The 17,836-nt window shown below is 41.9% G+C and overlaps 1 protein-coding gene across 1 annotated transcript in view; it reads left to right on the forward strand.

Moving 5' to 3' along the window:
• The first annotated feature begins 39 nt into the window (after positions 1-39).
• Positions 40-17,836, forward strand: part of GNPTAB (N-acetylglucosamine-1-phosphate transferase subunits alpha and beta) — a 73,421-nt gene continuing 55,624 nt past the window's right edge. The window contains exon 1 of the mRNA XM_040491079.1: positions 40-352. Within this exon, the coding sequence (XP_040347013.1) occupies positions 236-352 (117 nt within the window). The 5' untranslated portion in view covers positions 40-235. The remainder of the gene's footprint in view (positions 353-17,836) is intronic.

Raw genomic sequence — 17,836 nt, forward strand, 5'->3', positions numbered from 1 at the left:
GGGCCGCGGGTCCGCCTCCGCCGCGCCGAGGGCGTGGGCTCCCGGCTCCCGGAAGCGGCGGCCGCGGCGCGGAGCCGAGCGGGCGTCGATCCCCGGAGCAGCAATGCGTGGCGGCCGCCCCTTGTGACCTGAGCGTGGCGGCCGGGCTGGGGCCGCTGAATGGCGGCTCGCTGAGGCGGCGGCGGCTGTGGCTGCTCCGGGCGTGGCGTGGCGTGGCGTGGCGGCGGCCGGGGTGATGCTGCTCAAGCTCTTACAGAGACAGACCTATACCTGCCTGTCCCACAGGTATGGGCTCTACGTCTGTTTCGTGGGCGTCGTTGTCACCATCGTCTCCGCCTTCCAATTCGGAGAGGTGAGTAGCGGCGCGGGAGCCCGGGCCGGGGCGCCTTGGACCCGCACGACCCCGGGGCGCTCCGAGCCCAGGCGCGCTTGCCTTTTGCCTCCCCATCCTCCCTGCAGCTCTGGGGACATGTCCGATAGCCTGCCTTTTCCCCCGGAGGCTCCTAGAACTCAGATCTCCCCGAGCTCCAGTTTCAGCATCTGGGATCCAGATCTCGTCCGCCTCAGGGTTTGGGGGATAAGGTTTCGTTCTACCGATTCCTGTGCCCTCCAGGTGCTTTCTTCGGGGCCCCCGAGTTATTTGATTTTCTCGCTCGGGCCTTGTCGTCCTCCCCGAAGCCCCCTCCCGGGACCCAGAGTCGGTGTCTTTTCCTATTCCTGAATTCTCCAAAATTTTCATTCCCTGCCCCTCCTACAGTTGTAATCCTCTGCAGTCACCCTTCTAATCTTTTCACTTTTGACAAAGGCACTTTGTCTTCTTAATCTCGTTTCTTTCTGGATTTCATAACTTTCTTCAAGGGGTGTGTGTTTCTTTCTCGTGAATTTGCAGTGAGGACCGGGTAGTGGCCCCAAATTTAAAGACTTACTTGTGAAAGGGAATTTTTTTTTTTTTTTTTTTTTTTTGCACTTTTGCTCTGTTATTGGGGACATCACCAGTTAGCCTGTAGAGGCTCTACTGGTAGATGTGCACACACGGATGTGAGAGATCTCTTGGCAGCCTCAGACATTCTTCCCTATCCTGAGATCAGCTGGAGGCTGGGCCCCTTCAATTGACCAGGAAGCCCTGTCTTAAACTCCAGCACCCAGCGTCTTGGGAGCCAACACAAGCCCTTGGGTCATGGGATATGCTAATAATTTAGACTCCAAATAGGAATCACACAAGCCAGGCCTTTCTTGATCTGCCCTTAGGTAATGTGCAATAAAGTAGTTCAGTTAGACTCTGTAAATTCTTTAGAGGGTCCACACAACAGGTTTGGGAGATGGAAACACCCAAGTTTAATAGATTTTGTGCCTCTCTGGATATGTAGATGAAATATTTTCTTGAATGAAACAACCCTTTGGTTTAGGTTGGATAGTTACATTACTGACAGTCTAATTTGGTATTCTTCATCATAAACAAGTGTACAGAGACTGGTTAGGTCAGAACTGGAAGAGCACATGCATATGATTTTAGAGAACATGTTTAAAAATAAGTATAGCAACTCAGAGAAAAGTTGTATTTTCAAATTGTTAGAAATCTGTTTCCTTGTTTTAATATTTATTCCCCGCTTCCCCTCCCCCCCCCCCTTTTTTGGCTAGGAGGTTGCAGAAGATTTTAAAATTAAGAGAACGGTTTTTTAGAAATACCACAGTCCACATTTGCTTAAGGTCTGTACGCATGCTGGATTGTAAACTTTTTTTTTTTTTTTTAATTTTAACGTTTATTTATTTTTGAGACACAGAGAGACAGAGCATGAACGGGGGAGGGTCAGAGAGAGAGAGAGAGAGAGAGGGAGACACAGAGTCTGAAACAGGCTCCGGGCTCTGAGCTGTCAGCACAGAGCCCGCCGCGGAGCTCGAACTCACGAACCGTGAGATCATGACCTGAGCGGAAGTTGGACGCTTAACCGACCGAGCCGCCCAGGCGCCCCGGATTGTAAACTTCTTAAGAGAAGGTGCTGTCTGTTGAAATACTGTAATCCTGATGCAGGGTACCTGTGCCAGGTACTGCCGGAATATGCCATCTAAATATTTGTGTAATGAGTGAATGATTTAATTATGTGGCATGATTTCAAGTGTACACTTTTAGTAGTTCTTGTTCTAGAGAACTTTCCAGATTAAATTAAAATAAGTCTTAACAAGTAAGGGTGAGAAAGTGCCCCAGACTTGTAAGTGTGGAATATATACCTAATTATTATACCACCTGCTGTTTTATCTTTGTTCCATATGTTGCAACTTAATACAGTGAATATATCTATGCATAGTTGTCTTATTCTTGATAGAAGATTTTTTTTGGCCCCGAGTAATTTTAAGTTAGCTATTTACTAACACCCCTGCAGTGTGAAGGTGACTTAAAGGCATCAGTTGTTAGAATTTTTCATTTTCTGTATTCCACGCATGGTTATTTATTTACCAAAAGAAAGACGCTTGTCAGCTTTGAAATGGTCACAAACCTTAGAGTTTGGAATGGACGAAAGAAATAAGAGGCGAAGAATAGGCATGGGAGGTGGAGACAGCTGGTCTAATGCCACTAATACATTGCCTGTAATGTAGTTTCTTTCTTTTAAAGATTTTGTTTTTAAGTAATCTCTACACCCAGTGTGAGGCTCGAACTCACAACCCTGAGATCAAGAGTTGTGTGGTCTACCGACTGAGCCTGCCAGATAACCCTGTAGTACAATTTTTGCAGCATAGTGGAAAAGAAAGCCATGGATCTGGGCAGGTTAGGGTTTGAACGCTAGTGCTTGTATTAATGATCATGATAATAGCTAGTAGATAGGGCTTACCAGATACTAGGTGCTCTCTTAACTGCTTTACATATGTTAACTCATTTAATCTTCATGACATCACCCCTGAGATATGGGTAATGTTATAATGTGCATTTTATAGGTGATGAGAGTGAAGCACTTGCACAGATTACTCCAGCTAGTTCATAGCAGAGCTGGACTTTAAATCAAGGCACTATATGGTTCCAGAGCTTGTACTACTCTTCCTGGTCTTTCACAGTCTGAGCTGTCCTTTTGTATGATCTTGGAAACGATACTGAACCTTTTTGAACTTCAGCTTCCTTATCTTTGAAATTGAGATAAGAATACCTTCCTTGCAAGGTTGATAGGATTAAGTAAGGCTTCTTATGTAAGGTACTGCTTGAGGTTCCTAGTAATTGCAGACTTTCTTTAAATGGGAGTAATAAGTATTGGGGGTATCTGGTTGGCTCAGTCGATTAAGCGTCTGACTTTGGCTCAGGTCATGATCTTGCAGTTCAAGTGTGCCGTTGGGCTCTGTGCTGACAGCTCAGAGCTTGGAGCCTGCCTCGGATTCTGTGTCTCCCTTTCTTTCTGTCTGTCTGTCTGTCTCTCTCTCTCTCTCAAAAATAATCAATAGACATTAGAAAAAAATGGTAGTAAGTATTGTTACTGTTACTATTCTCATCAACTATTTTATGCCGTTTCAAAATATTTAAAATATTTAAAATATCAACTATTTTGAAATAAGCCCTTGAAATAGAATACTACCATCATACAATTAATGTTACCAACTTGTTAATAACTTTGCTAATTGCAGTGGATAAAAGGACTAAGATGGTCCTTGTTAATTGTGAGTTCATTAATATCTTTCTCCCACCTCTTGGTAGAAGTGGTATTGGCTGCTACCTTTTGATGAGCCATTTGTACACTCATCCAAATTTTGAGGAAGGAAAATGTAATTGAGGGAGGGAAGTATTAACACATAACAGTATTTAAAAAATTTTCCCTTTAAGTTGAGCCAGGTACTGTTTAGAGAACTCTTGGGAACTCTGATCAAACAAAAGCAGAGCTAGATCCAAATGCACAGGGAGGGCCCTCAGGATGGGGACTAATAACCACTGCAGTGCACTGCCTTGGGGTGAGGGTAGCTTGTCTGTTGTAAATTAGTTGATTGAACAAATCATGAGGCTCTGGGAGCCTCAGTTTCCTTATCTATAAATGAGGACACTAGATTAGATTACTATGCTCTGAAGATCATTTTTAGCTCAGCAACTTCTGATTTTAAATATTTGTCCTCTGTTGGTTGCTACTACATAGAGTTTAAAACATGTGCTTTTGAGGTAAAATTTTATTATTTCAGGGCCATCATTATTTGTTGAACCATTTATATACAAATCCACAATTCGATATCTGAAAATTCTACTAAATTAACCTTATAATTAAACATTAGTATCTTTTACAGTGAACATAGGAGTAATCTCACTCAGGACAATAAAGACTATAAATAGCTTCAGGTCAGTTTAGGCCAAGTTTTGCCACCAAAGGAGTTCAGCTCAGATCAGATTTTGTTGCCAAGTAAGGTACAAAAAGGTCTTCAATTTTTGAGAACTTTTTGGATTTCAGGATTGCGAATAGAAGCTTGTAAATCACTGTTGGGTGTGTATGTGTGTATCTGCATGTGTGTGTGTGGTTTGTGTGTATATGAAATATACCACTTCCTTGTTTCCTTATGGAAACAAGTAAATACCCCAAAATTAACTTTCATGAGGAAGCAGATTCAGATGGAATCTACCTGTAGTGGGTAGTTTTCCCCTGGCCTGCTTGTTCCCTTTGGCTTGTCTGCCTTCCTGCCATTTTGGATTAGTGAGATGTTACTGTTCAGCGAAAAAGAAGGTTGAAAACTGGGTCCAGCCAAAGTCATGCTCAGCTGCTGTGACCAGTTTCTCATCCTGGCTCCATTTCAAGAAAGAAATTAGTTACCATGTTTGTATTTGATTAGTTCACTCATTAAACATATATTTTGAGTGTGTTCTTTCTTTGCCAAAGGCAACAAATAGGTGGAGTCAAAGGGACCTGGCCTGACAATTGGAAGACAGCCTCTGGCGTGATTCTAGCTCCTGGATAAACTGTGACCTGAGTGCTTTGTTACTTCCCCTGCTTTGTTACTACTTCTAGATGCCTCCTGGGCCGGCGGGCGGCAGCCGGCAGCCACTCTTATTTGTTATCTTATCTCCTGTGGATTTGTTTTGGGGTGAGGAAAGCTTTCATTGTTAAAAATAATGTCTTAAAATATCAAAATTTCTAAGACCCCATTTTAGTTTTAATGTTCTATGAATATACATTTATAGAGTGCTTCCCATGAGAAAGCATGAACTATTATGTAACATAGTTGGCACTACAGAGAAAATGCCTTGGCCACATAGAGCCTTTTTAAATCGTCTCTTTCTTTTGTGGGATTTGGGAAAGATACACAGTCCTGCTGTCAAAGCAGGGACCTTTTCTTAGTCCCTCTATATTCTTTGTACCTAGGAAGTGCTTGGTACCCAGTTGGTGCCAACTAAATACTTGATGCTAGATGGATGGATGAATTAATTGGGGTGAGCTTAACAAACGTCCCTTCAAACTCATTTATTTACAATAAAGATAAGATTTCTACCCTGATGTTCAGACTGTCTCTAGCTACCTTTGATTTCTCAGACACAATTGGTCTGATTGTACTTTGTATGGTGAAAGGTTCTAGAAAAGATACAAAGAATTATAGCTCATCTTTGGCCATCTTTGTCTAGTTGAGGTGAGGCCATGCTATATATATGAGTAACAGTACAAGGAAGTGAGTGATTGAATGCCTGAATAGATACACAGTAATTGCTTAGAAAATCAGAGGAAAGGAAGAAAACCATGGGTTGAAACGTCCTAGAGGAAGGTGAAATTTTTTACAAGGAGGCAAACTTTTTCCTTTTGAACTATTAGTGGTTTAAAATTGCTGCAGGTGTTTGTTAGCAGCACTTCGGACAGAATCCGACTCAGACCTGCCTTAAGAAAAAGGTAGGGGCGCCTGGGTGGCTTAGTCAGTTAAGCATCAGACTTAGGCTCAGGTCATGATCTCACAGTTTGTGAGTTCAAGCCCCTCATTGGGCTCTGTGCTGACAGCTTACAGCCTGGAGCCTGCTTCAGATTCTGTGTCCCTCTCTCCCTCACTCTGCCCCTCCCCCTTCATGTGCCCGCGCGCGCGCTCGCTCTCTCTCTCTCTCTCATAAATAAACATTAAAAAAAGAAAAAAGGTAGTTTTGGGGGCACCTGGCTGGCTCAGTCAGTTAAGCGTCTGGCTCTTGGTTTGTCTCAGGTCATGATCTGCGCTGTGTGCAGACTTCTTGGGATTCTCTGTCTCCCTCCCTCTCTCTGCCCATCCCCCCTCACAGAGAGGTTGGGTTGGATAGAAGTGCTCACATGATGTCATCAGGAATCTCATTTATGTCCCTGCTCTCCAGCTTTGTTGGTTTAGTTCTCAGGCTAGTGCTGCCCATATGGGAGGAGATTGCTGCCAGCAACTCCAGCTTCTAGTCTGCTAGTTGAGTAACCCTAGCAAAAAGAGGGTTTCATTCTCGTTAGTGCCAGCTAGGTCCAGGGTGGCCTGCCCAGCCACAGAATGAGTGCCCTTGCTATGCCGTTGTTAGCCATCTGAATCACCCCCAGAGTGAGGGTTGTGGGTGGCATAGTCAGCCTTAAATGAACCACGTGAACTGAGGGGCTTCCCCAGAGGGAAATCATGAGGTTGTTACCAAGCGAAGGGCCGGAGCAACAGATGGCCTAGACACTGCCTCGAGCCAAAACCCATTTCCTTTCCTGGGCATTTAATGTTGACCTTGTGACTATGATAGCTCTTAGCCGTTTACCTTCTTCTAAAAGATGTAAAAGTTGTTTCCCTTTTTTAAAAAGATTTGATTTTTGGGGGGCACCTGGGTGGCTCAGTCAGTTGAGCGTCCGACTTCGGCTCAGGTCATGATCTCATGGTCTGTGAGTTCGAGCCCCGTGTCGGGCTCTGTGCTGATGGCTTGGAGCCTGGAGCCCGCTTCGGATTCTGTGTCTCCCTCTCTCTCTGACCCTCCCCCGCTCATGCTCTCTCTCTCTCTCTCTGTCAAAAATAAATAAAAAACATTAAAAAAAAATAAAAAATAAAAAGATTCGATTTTTTTTTTTAAAGGTAATCTCTAACTCAACGTGTGGCTTGAACTCACAACTGCGAGATGGGTGTGTAGCAGTTGTCATGTTGAATGAGCACAACTGATGTGTAGCAAGTATCTTCATTTTTGTCTCCCGCTGGCACTTTATATTAACTTGTGGGGTTGGTTCTGCCTCTGCTTCTGGGCGAAAACTCGGGTGGGCCTAAGCCTTCTCTTGTCACTCTAGGTAACCAAAAGTCTTGTGGTCACTTCAGGTTATAAAACATCATGTCATTTCAGCAACTTTGAGCCTGCTGAATTCATAGCCTCTTACCTCCCCGGCTCTGGCAGCTTTGTCTCCCTTTGACAGAAAGCTCTAGGCAGAAAGCCTGCAATTGAGGAAGGAAGATGAGGCACAGTGGGATGCTTTTCTCTTTCCTCATCTGGTGCTTCTCTTTCTCCATAGCCTGTTTCTGGCCCCTCTTAGGGGTCAGCACCCTAAGAGGTTGGAGCACCTAGAAGAAGGAAAGGAAGTGAGGGCAGGAAAGTCCTTCCAAAACAGGTGCCAGAGCTCTGGAATTTCCAGGTGTCAAAGCTTGTTCCCTCTTGAGTGCTTTCAATGCACTCCTTCAGAGACCACACCCTCAGAGCCATGACTGGCTTTAACTCTGATGAGAGCAAATGCGTCTTCATTTAGGCTGGTTGCTTATGCCTTCCTTGGTTCTTAGGAGTCTGATGCCATCGTAAGCCTCTCATCTCAGTCTCTGTCCTTTTCTTTTTGGGGCTCTGGACCTGATCTGAGTTGACCCACTGCAGGTATTCTTTTTTTTTTTTTTTTTTTTAATTTTTTAAAATGTTTATTTATTTTTGAGAGAAAGGGTAGATAGAACGTGAGTGGGTGAGGGGCAGAGAGAGAGGGAAACACAGAATCTGAAGCAGGCTTCAGGCTCCAAGCTTCCAGCAGAGAGCCTGTTGTTAGCCATCTGAATCACCCCCAGAGTGACGCGGGGCTCGAACCACGAACTGTGAGATCATGACCTGAGCTGAAGTCAGACGCTTAACTGACTGAGCCACCCAGGAGCCCCTCTGCAGGTATTCTCTTGTGCATGGCACTCATCTGGTGCATGGAGACCCACATACTTTGCTTTGTAGGGGAGGAATTTATCTTTTTCCTCTGCTCTTCTAAAGTTCTTGGCTAGGGCCCCTGTAACTAAAGACAGATTGATAACAGAAAAGCATACAGGTTTGTTTAATATAAGTATTACATGTTGTGGGAACCTTCATAAGGAAATAAAGACCCAAAGAAGCAGTTAAAGCTTAGTATTTTTATTGCAGGTTTGATGAAGAGTGGAGAGTTTGGGAAAAATGTGATAGGAGAGAAATGAGTATGAGCTAAGTGTAGTAGGCTGGGGAAACACGAGGGCTGTTTGTTCAGGTTCCTTTTGGCATCACTTGTTCTTCCGAGATAAGGATGCTCCTTTCCTCCAGGTGTAGGTCAGGCGTTTCTCACAGAGGTTCTGATGACCTGCTTCAGGGGAAGGTCAGAAAACCCTTCCTGCACCTGCTGCTTCTCAGATCCCTTCAGCTTGAAATATTCAATAAGCCAATGTGCCATATTTGGGGGTAGCATATCCTGAACCCTGTCAGCTCGAAGTGAGGGAGGGTGGGCTGGCTCCAGCATAGCAGCAACTTCTTCCTTGCCCTCAGTGCAGGTAGCCGGCCAGCCCTTCTATTTCTCAGGTGTGAGTTGGATGTGGCATCCTCCCAATCGCAGGGATCTGTAATGGGCTATCTTGGTAGTCTCACTGAGCCCTTTTCCTGCTTGAGGTGAATGGAAAGATTTTCCACCTGTCCTCTTTAGATAAGGTGGAACGGATGTGCAGAATGCCAGCAGCTTCCTAACCTGTACCCTTCTACCACAATTTGGGTAAGTTTTCAACCATCTCCTTCAGGAACTGCCTCTTGTTTCAACTCTTCATTTTGGAACGAGGTATCTGGTCTTTTGGTGCCTCAGAAGAAACTTAGATTTTTCTCAACTTACAATTGATTGAAACTCAATCAAGTTTGCCCTGGAGATGAAACCTATTTGCCATTTCTGTACTCAGCATCCTCAGCACAAAGACATTGCCTTTCTTATCTTGCAGTCCCTGTGCCCCAGCAGAACACCAGAATCATTCATTCATTCAGTCAGTAAATTCTTTGAGTACAGTGCCGGGCCCCTGGGCATGGAGAGTGAACAGAGCAGACAGATTCCAGCAGAGGACCAGTTTATATTCTGGTTGTACAGTCAGACATTAAATGCTTCTTAATGACAGTTGTGAGAAAGGCTATAAGCAGGAGAGGGGGTTGTGGGAGAGACCAGCAGTGTCTAGTCTGGTTCCTGGGTCAGGAGAGGCTTTCTCGATGCAATTTGAGCTCAACTTTGAAGGGTCAAAATTGCTGAGGCAGAGGACAGAGGTGGGCAGGTCTGTTCTAGGCCATCGGTTCTTAGCCAGGGACGATTTTGCCCCCAGAGGCATTTGGCAATGTCTGGAAACATTTTAGGTTGTCACAGATGGGGTGTAGAGTGGGGTTGGTGCTACTGGCATTCAGTGGGTGGAGGCCAGAGATTCTGTTAAACATCCTACAGTGCACAGGCCAGCCCCCACCACAAAGATTATCCAGCCCCAAGTATCAGTAGTGCTCAGGCCCTGGAAACAATGTGAAGGGCTTGAAGTTGGGGTACGTTTGAGAAGGTGAATTGAGGCATAAGTAGCTGGAGGGTAGAGAGCAAGAGAAAGCAAGGATCTGGGGGACACTGGTACAGTTGGTGGCACCCTCTTCCCAACACTTGGGAAGATTAGGTGTTCAGGATTTGGGTGTTCTGAGAACAGTCAGATGCCATTCAAGGTTATTATGTACTGGCAGGTAGTGGGTGGAGGCCAAGGATGCTGCTGAGCTTCTTGCAGTGCACAGTATAGCCCCCCAAACAACATGTTTTCAGGTACTAAATGTCAATACTGCCAAAGTGGAAAAACCCGGATTAGAGGGAGAGCAAGAATGGCTGCAGGGCACTTAGGAGCCTTGGACAAGGCTGGTAGAAGGGTATGTTAAGAGAAGTGGACAGATTGGAGAGATTTAGGAGGCAAAATTGTCTGGTCTTTATGTTGCATTATGTGCCAGATACTCTGCTGCCATGTTGGGATACAAAAGTGAGCAAGATAGACAAGTTCATCTCTCCCAGATGCTATCTATAGAGGCGACGAGAATGAATAGGTGCTTTGTTGAATGAATACTTATAAAATTTTATTTTTACTCAGTGATTGTGATCGAGCCTTAGGAAGGATGGTTTAAATGACATGCCTAACGTTTATCAGGCACCCTGCACAGTGCCTGGTACAAGGTGTTCAGTAAATGCCATGTGTCCCATCCCAGGATTGTTTTTCCCTTGGCCACGAGGCTCAATGAAGAGAGCAGCGGGAGACCTACCTTCTGGTCTGGTGCCCAGGGTCCCATTGAAGAGTATATTAATCCTTAGTGACAGAGCAGAAAGGTTCACAATTTCTTTATTATGGTTAATATGAAAACAGAGGGAGCAAGTGCATTAATTTAATACAGCTGTGCTTTACGATAATGCATGTTACTCTGGTTCCTCCTAAAATGTAACAATCAAGTGTAGCAGTGATGAGTTATGCATATCTTTTAATATCTCTTATTGTCCTTTAGATTGATCGTTCCAGTCTTGTGATCCACATGCAGTATCTTTAGCAGGTGATTAGTCAGCCTATGTGTGATTCATACTTTGCACTAAATTAAGCAGGAAAAAAAAAGTGATCTTTCAAAAATGTTATAGACTAAGTCACACTTGTGCAGGGATATTGCCCACTTTAAAATTGCTTCCTAAAATTGTTTCTTCTTTTAGGTTCTAGTTTATTTTTCCCACTGGATATACCTCCCCATCCCCTTCATTACCTCATTCCATTAACTTCATTTCTATCTCTGATTAATTCCAAATTGGATAAAACCAAATTTTTTGAAGCTGATTATTCGACAGAGATTTATGGAAGTGTTTGCTCTGGGCCAGGTACTCTTCTGCTTACTAGAGACACAAAGATGGTTCAGTTTCTTTCTACTCTTGAGGAACTCGCTCTAGACAGGGAGATGGGCAAGCAGATAGATTAAGTTGAAGAAATAGGAATGGGTGTTTCTCAGACATAAGAGTGACATCTGAATTTGATGTTGAAGGAGATGGCTGAGGGAAGAAAGGGGAACTCCCCCGGCCCCCTTTTTCAAAAGCAAAGGATGCCCTCGGTGTAAAGGCATTGGTTTGAGAGGCAAGAAGTTCTGAAGGGCTGCAGCACACTGGGAGTTGAAGCTGGAGAGGCAGTAGCCGCCAGGTTAGGACTTGCCTGTTGAGTGATGGGAAAGAATATGGATTCATCCTGAAGAAAGTAGGGGACATGCAGATGATTATTATTTGGCCCTTTATAGAAAAAAATTTGCTGATCCCCTGGCTTGAAAGAACATTCCCTTGATGTGCAGGACAAATGGGAGCTGGCTGATCTGGGTTGGATTTGGTGGGCTCTGCTCCACTTTCCTTCCTCCTCCTGGGACCAGTGGGCCAGCCTAGGTGTGTTCTTCTCAAGACGGTGGTAAGGGCACAAAAAATCAGATGGATACTTGCAGACCTTTCTGAGGTTTAGACTTAGATCTGGTGTATTCACTGTCTTTTTATTCCCTAAACCCTTCAAATTTGTTTCTGCCTTAGGACCTTTGCGTTATTGTCCCATTAGCCTGGAGAGGACTGCCTCCAGACCATCATGTGACGGGCTCCTTCTTGTCTTACAGGTCTCAGCTCAGTAGCACCTTCTCAGATGGGCCCTCCCTACCACCCAGCCTACAGTAGCCTCTTTCACCAGCTCATTCCTTATGATAGTTCCCCTTTTCTTTTTTAAATAGTACTTAGTCTGAAAGTGTGTGTGTATTTATATATTTAATGTCTTATCTCTCTCCACCAAAATGTAAGCTCAGGGAACAGGGTTTCTGTCTTATCCAACCTTTCTGTCTTATTTACCACTGTATCCTCAGCTCCTAGAATAGAGCCTGGCACCAAGAAGTAGAGTGCAGAAATACTTTGTCCTAGTATCTAAATATAGTAAGGTCACCTGCAATGATCAGTTTCGAAATTCAACCTTAATGGAAAGTATATAGGTTTAGATGATATACATGTGTACTTATATTAGGGTTCTTCAGAGAAACGGAATCAGTAGGATGTATGTCTGTGTATGTATGGAAATAGATTTATTATTTAGAATTGGCTCACACGATTGTGGAGGCTGACAAGTCTCCAAGATCTGCATTTAGCAAGGCTAGAGACCCAGGAGAGCCAATGGTGTCGTTCTAGTCTGAGTCCAAAAGCTTGAAAACCAGGAAAGCTGATAGTATAATTCCAGTCGTAAAATTGGCAGGCATTAGACTGAGGAAGAGCTGATGTTTCAGTTCGAATCTGAAGGCAGGAAAAGACTGGCGTTCAGCTCAAAACAGGTCAGAAGCAGTTTTCTCTTACTCAGCTTTTTAATTTTATTTAGGCCTTCAACTGATGCCTAAATAAAGTTCAACTGATGCCTAAATAAAGTTCAACTGATTTGAATCAGTCTGTTCATTCAAATGTTAGTTTATCCAGAAACACCCTCAATGACATGCCCAAAATAATGTTTGATCAAATATCTGGACATCCCCTGGCCTAGTCAAATTGACACATAAAATTAACCATCATGATAATTTAATAGGTTTTCTTTTCTTTTCTTTTTTTTTTTTTACTTTTTTTAATGTTTATTATTATTTTTTTTTTTGTTTGAGAGTGAGACAGAGCGTAAGCAGGGGAAGGGCAGAGAGAGAGGGAGACACAGAATCCGAAGTAGGCTCCAGGCTCTGAGCCATCAGCACAGAGCCCCATGTGGGGCTCGAACTCACGGAACCATGAGATCCTGACCTGAGCTGAAGTCTGATGCCCAACCGACTGAGCCATTCAAGCACCCCCAATAGGATTTATTTTCTATAGCAGCTTTAGGTTTACAGAAAAAATTGCATGAAAAGTGCAGAGATTTCCCACATACCTCCTCTCCCCCAGCGTATTATCCCATTTTTAACACTTTGCATCAGTGTGGTGCATTTTTATAATTGATGAACCAACATAGATACATTTTGAAAAATTTATTTTGAGAGAGAGAGAGGATCCCAAGTGGTCTACAGAGTGCAACGTGGGGCTTAATCCTGCAAACCGTGAGATTAGGACCTGAACTGAAAGATTTGGATGCTTAACTGACTGAGTTACCCAGGCACCCCGATAGATTTTTATTAACTAAAAATAAATTGAACATTAGGGTTCCATTACATTAGGATTCATTCTTTGTGTTGTACTGTCATATCATGTATCTGCCATTTCACTATCACACAGAATAGTTTCATTGCCCTGATAATGCCCTTGCCCTGCACTATGCCTAGTGCTTGCTTTCTTCTCCACTGGCAATCAGTGATTTTTAAAACTTTTTTAAACTGTATATATAGTTATGCCTTTCCCAAAATGTCATTTGGTTCATTGCTGTTATATAGGAAAACAATAGATTTTTGTATATTAATTTTGTGTGCTGCAACCTTGTATCCTGTAACTAATTGTTTATTAGTTTCAGAAGATTTTTTTTTGGTCAGTTCTGTAGGATTTTCTAGACAGTCATGTCATCTGTCAACAAAGACAGTTTTACTTCTTCCTTCTTAATCTATATATCTTTCATTTCCTTTTCTTGCGTTATTGCATTATTTAGGACTTCAATATGTTGATGAAAAGCAGTGGTGAGGGGTGATATCCTTGCCTTGTTCCTGATCTTAGTGGGGAAGCTTTGTGTTTCTCACCATCAAGTATAATGTTAACTGTAGGTCTTTTGTAAATAGTATTTTTAAATTGAAGAATTTTCCCTCTATTCCTAGTTTGCTGACATTTTTTTAAATCAAAAATAGGTATTGGGTTTTGTCAAATGCTTTTTTCTGCACCTATTATGATCATATGATTTTTCTTTTGCCTATCGATGTGATGGGTTATATTAACTATTTTAGAATGTTGAACGAGGATTCAAAAATTCATATCTAGAATATATCCCATTTGGTTGTGGTATATAATTCTCTCTGTACATTGTTGGGTTTGATCTGATAGTATTTTATTGAGGATTTTTATATCTATGTTCATGAGAAATATTATTTGTAATATTTTTCTTCATAGGATGAGTTAGGAAGTGTTCCCTCTCCTGTTCTCTGGAAAAGATTGTAGAGAATTGGGATAATTTCTTCCTTAAGTGTTTGGTAGAAATCACCTGTGAACCTCTTTGGGCCTGGTGCTTTGTTTTGGAAAGTTATTACTTATTGAGATATATTCTTTTATAGGTATATGCCTATGCATGTTATCTGTTTCTTGTTTGAGCTTTGGTAGATTGTGTCTTTCAAGGAATTGGTCCATTTCAGTTAAGTTGTCAGACCTGTAGTCTTAGAGTTATTCAAAGCATTCCTTTATTACTCTTGTAGGGAGTATCGTAGTGACTGTTCTTCTTTTGAATTATTGTCGCAAAACACAAATAACATAACATTTACCATTTTAACGGTTTTTAAGTGTACAACTCAGTGGCATTAATTACATTTTCATTGTTGTGCAACCATCACCACTATCTATTTCCAAAACTTTTTCGTCACCCCTAACAAACTCTGTAACTATTAAGCAGTAATAGGGACCTGGTAACCTCTGATTTCTGTCTGTATGGATTTGCCTGTTCTGAATATTTTATATCATGGACATTTCATATAATATTTCTTTACTCGTCCTGGCAACGTCTGCTTGTTTTTCAGTGTTTCGGGGGTTGGGGGGTAGGGGGGAGATTGGATTTGCTTACTCTGCCATTTTGCTGAAATCATGCTTCAGATTGATTAGTTTTGATTGTTGCTTTTTCACATGATATTTTATCAAACACTTTATCCTTTGATGAGCTTGTTTGCTTTGTTTTGGCCATTGCTATGTCCTCAGAGTCTAGAATGGTACCACATAGTATTTATTGACTGAATTAAGTCACTAATTTTTGTAATTATTTGAAAATATGATTTTTAATAGCTTTATAATATTTGTATGACTGTACCATAATTTATTTTCCTGATTACCTATGTTTAAGTGTTAAACTACTGTGTCCAGGTTTTATTTTTTAAGTAACAATGGCCATTGTCATATTTATTCAGGTCTTTAGGTACATCTATGATGATTTTCGTGGCATGTATATCTAGAAGTGGCATTAGCCAGAACAGAAGACATTTTGTTTGGTCCTTTGATACATGATGCTAATTGCCTCTCCTGAAGGGAGCAGTTTTTAAAATGGCCTTGAAGCTGTTTAAAAATATATGACATACTTTTCAACTTATTTATGACTTTTCTGTACTTCAGACTCATAAAAAGAGATCTCTTCTTGTCACGTTTTTAAAAATGTTTATAACTAGCTAATAGTATGAGATAAAATTTGTTTGTTGATGGAAGCGAGTGCATTAATTATCACAAGCAGATACTTTGTGAAACTACTCATTTTACTAAACTTTTTAATGTAAATTAAAATTGTATTTAATTTTGCCAAAAAAAGTAAAAAAATAAACCTTAATTTGATGAGTTTGGGATTCTGGTTTAATAGATTTTCTTAAAAAATTTTTTAGTGTTTGTTTTTGAGAAAGAGAAAGAAGGAGGGAGAGAGGGGCAGAGAGAGAGGGAGACACAGAATCCAAAGCAGGCTCCAGGCTCTGAGCTGTCAGCACAGAGCCTGACATGGGGCTCAAACTCAAGAACCGTGAGATCATGACCTGAGCCTAAGTCAGATGCTTAACCGACTGAGCCGCACCCACCCAGGTGCCGCTGGTTTAATAGTTATAATGGAAGTATTTACCAGGTTCGACTATACTTTCATTCATATTTTGGTTACATTTTTCATGTGATACATTACAATTATTTGTATCATATTTGTCTCCCCAGCAGACTTAAGCCCTTTGAGGGAGTAAATAAATTCAATGTTTTTTCATAGTCTTAATTAATATATTTCCTATAGTACTTTGTAGTTGTCAGAATATATAGATATACATCTGTTCACTTGTTTTTTGCAACAACCCCTTATAGAATAAGGTATTAAATTTTACATTTGGCACTGAAAGAGGTTTAAGTGACTTGTCTAAAATCACAAAACTGGGGCCTTCTTGTGTGACTCTTGTTTAAGGATTGAATGGCCACAACACTGTCCGATAGAACTTTGTGCATGATGGAAGTATTCTATAATTCTGAGCTGTCCCATATGGTAGCCACTAACCCAATGAGGGCTTGAAATGTGGCTGGTGTGACTAAGTTACTGAACTTTTTATTTAATTTTATTTAGTCTTAATTTAAATTAACCATATGTGGCTAGTGCATATGGTTTTGGGCAGTGCAGGTCTAAACTCATAGGTAGAATAACTGTTTGCCAGGACATTATAGCAGAGATTCACACACTGGCTGCAGAGTAGAGCACTGGATTTAAAGTCCATCCTATACAATTCTGTGATTCTATAAACTCTGACCAGTTAAACAAGTAAACCTACATATATCCCAGAAAGTCAGTTTGAATACATTTTGAAAGTCTCTTTGGTAGGGTTTTTTTTTTCTTTTCATTTTATTTAAGTGTGGTTGTAGGAGGTTTTTTTTCCCCTTTAGATATAAATTTTTACAGTGAACTACTATCAAAAGGTTTAACATTTTTTTTGTTTTTTCAACGTTTATTTATTTTTGGGACAGAGAGAGACAGAGCATGAACGGGGGAGGGGCAGAGAGAGGGAGACACAGAATCGGAAACAGGCTCCAGGCTCTGAGCCATCAGCCCAGAGCCTGACGCGGGGCTCGAACTCCCGGACCGCGAGATCGTGACCTGGCTGAAGTCGGACGCTCAACCGACTGCGCCACCCAGGCGCCCCAAGGTTTAACATTTTTAATTCTGCCTTTTAATATGGTTTCTTCCATGATGTTGCCCACCTTTCTATCCCTGTGGCAAACAGTCCTCCTTTTCTGTCTGCTCCTTCATTTCCTTAAAAATCTCAGTTTTTGCTCCTAGGAAAAGGAGATTTTAAGTTGCCATGATTAACCCTGTCTTTGGTTATCATTTTCCCTGACAGTAATCTGTTTTAATCTGTACTCATTTAAAAGCTGAAATATTCCTAAGTATTATTTATTTATAAGTAAATATTTCTAAATCATTTCATGTAAGTATTAGTCCTTAACAGGGATGTCAACTCTTTGAGGTCAGAGGCCTGATTTCTATCTTGTGCTCCTTAAAATGTGTAACAAATATATGTTGTGTGTCTAATTCTGTGAAGGATTCAAAGAATGTAGAAATGGTCTAGAAAAGTGTTCTTGAGTTTAATTAATGTTTGAGTAGATAATGGTCATACGTCTTGGGTTTGGGTCATTTCCTCTATGTGAAATGGGAGAAGTCACCCAGTTTTAACAACCATTCAACTCCTAATAAGAAATGGGTTAATCTTTTAATTTAGTCACTTTGCATTGGGAAATGCTATAGACTGAGTGGTTGTGTCCTTCCAAAACTTATACTGTTGAAGCCTTATCTTCAATGTGATAGTATTAGCAGGAGGGGCCTTTAACGGTGGGTGGTGGGGAGGTCATGAGGGTGGACGTTAATGCTCTTATAAAGAGACCTCAGAGAACTTCCTCACCCCTCTTGCCATGGAAGGTGACACAAGGAGAAGGCAGTCTGTGAACCTGGAAGCAGGCTGTCACCAGACACCCAGTCTGCTGGTGCCTTGATCCTAGTCTTCCCAGTCTCCAGAATTGTGAGCAATACCTTTCTGTTGTTTACA

Source organism: Herpailurus yagouaroundi, unplaced genomic scaffold (genome assembly GCF_014898765.1).
Source record: "Herpailurus yagouaroundi ecotype Mexico unplaced genomic scaffold, PumYag 182, whole genome shotgun sequence".
NCBI classification, from domain to species: Eukaryota; Metazoa; Chordata; class Mammalia; order Carnivora; family Felidae; genus Herpailurus; species Herpailurus yagouaroundi.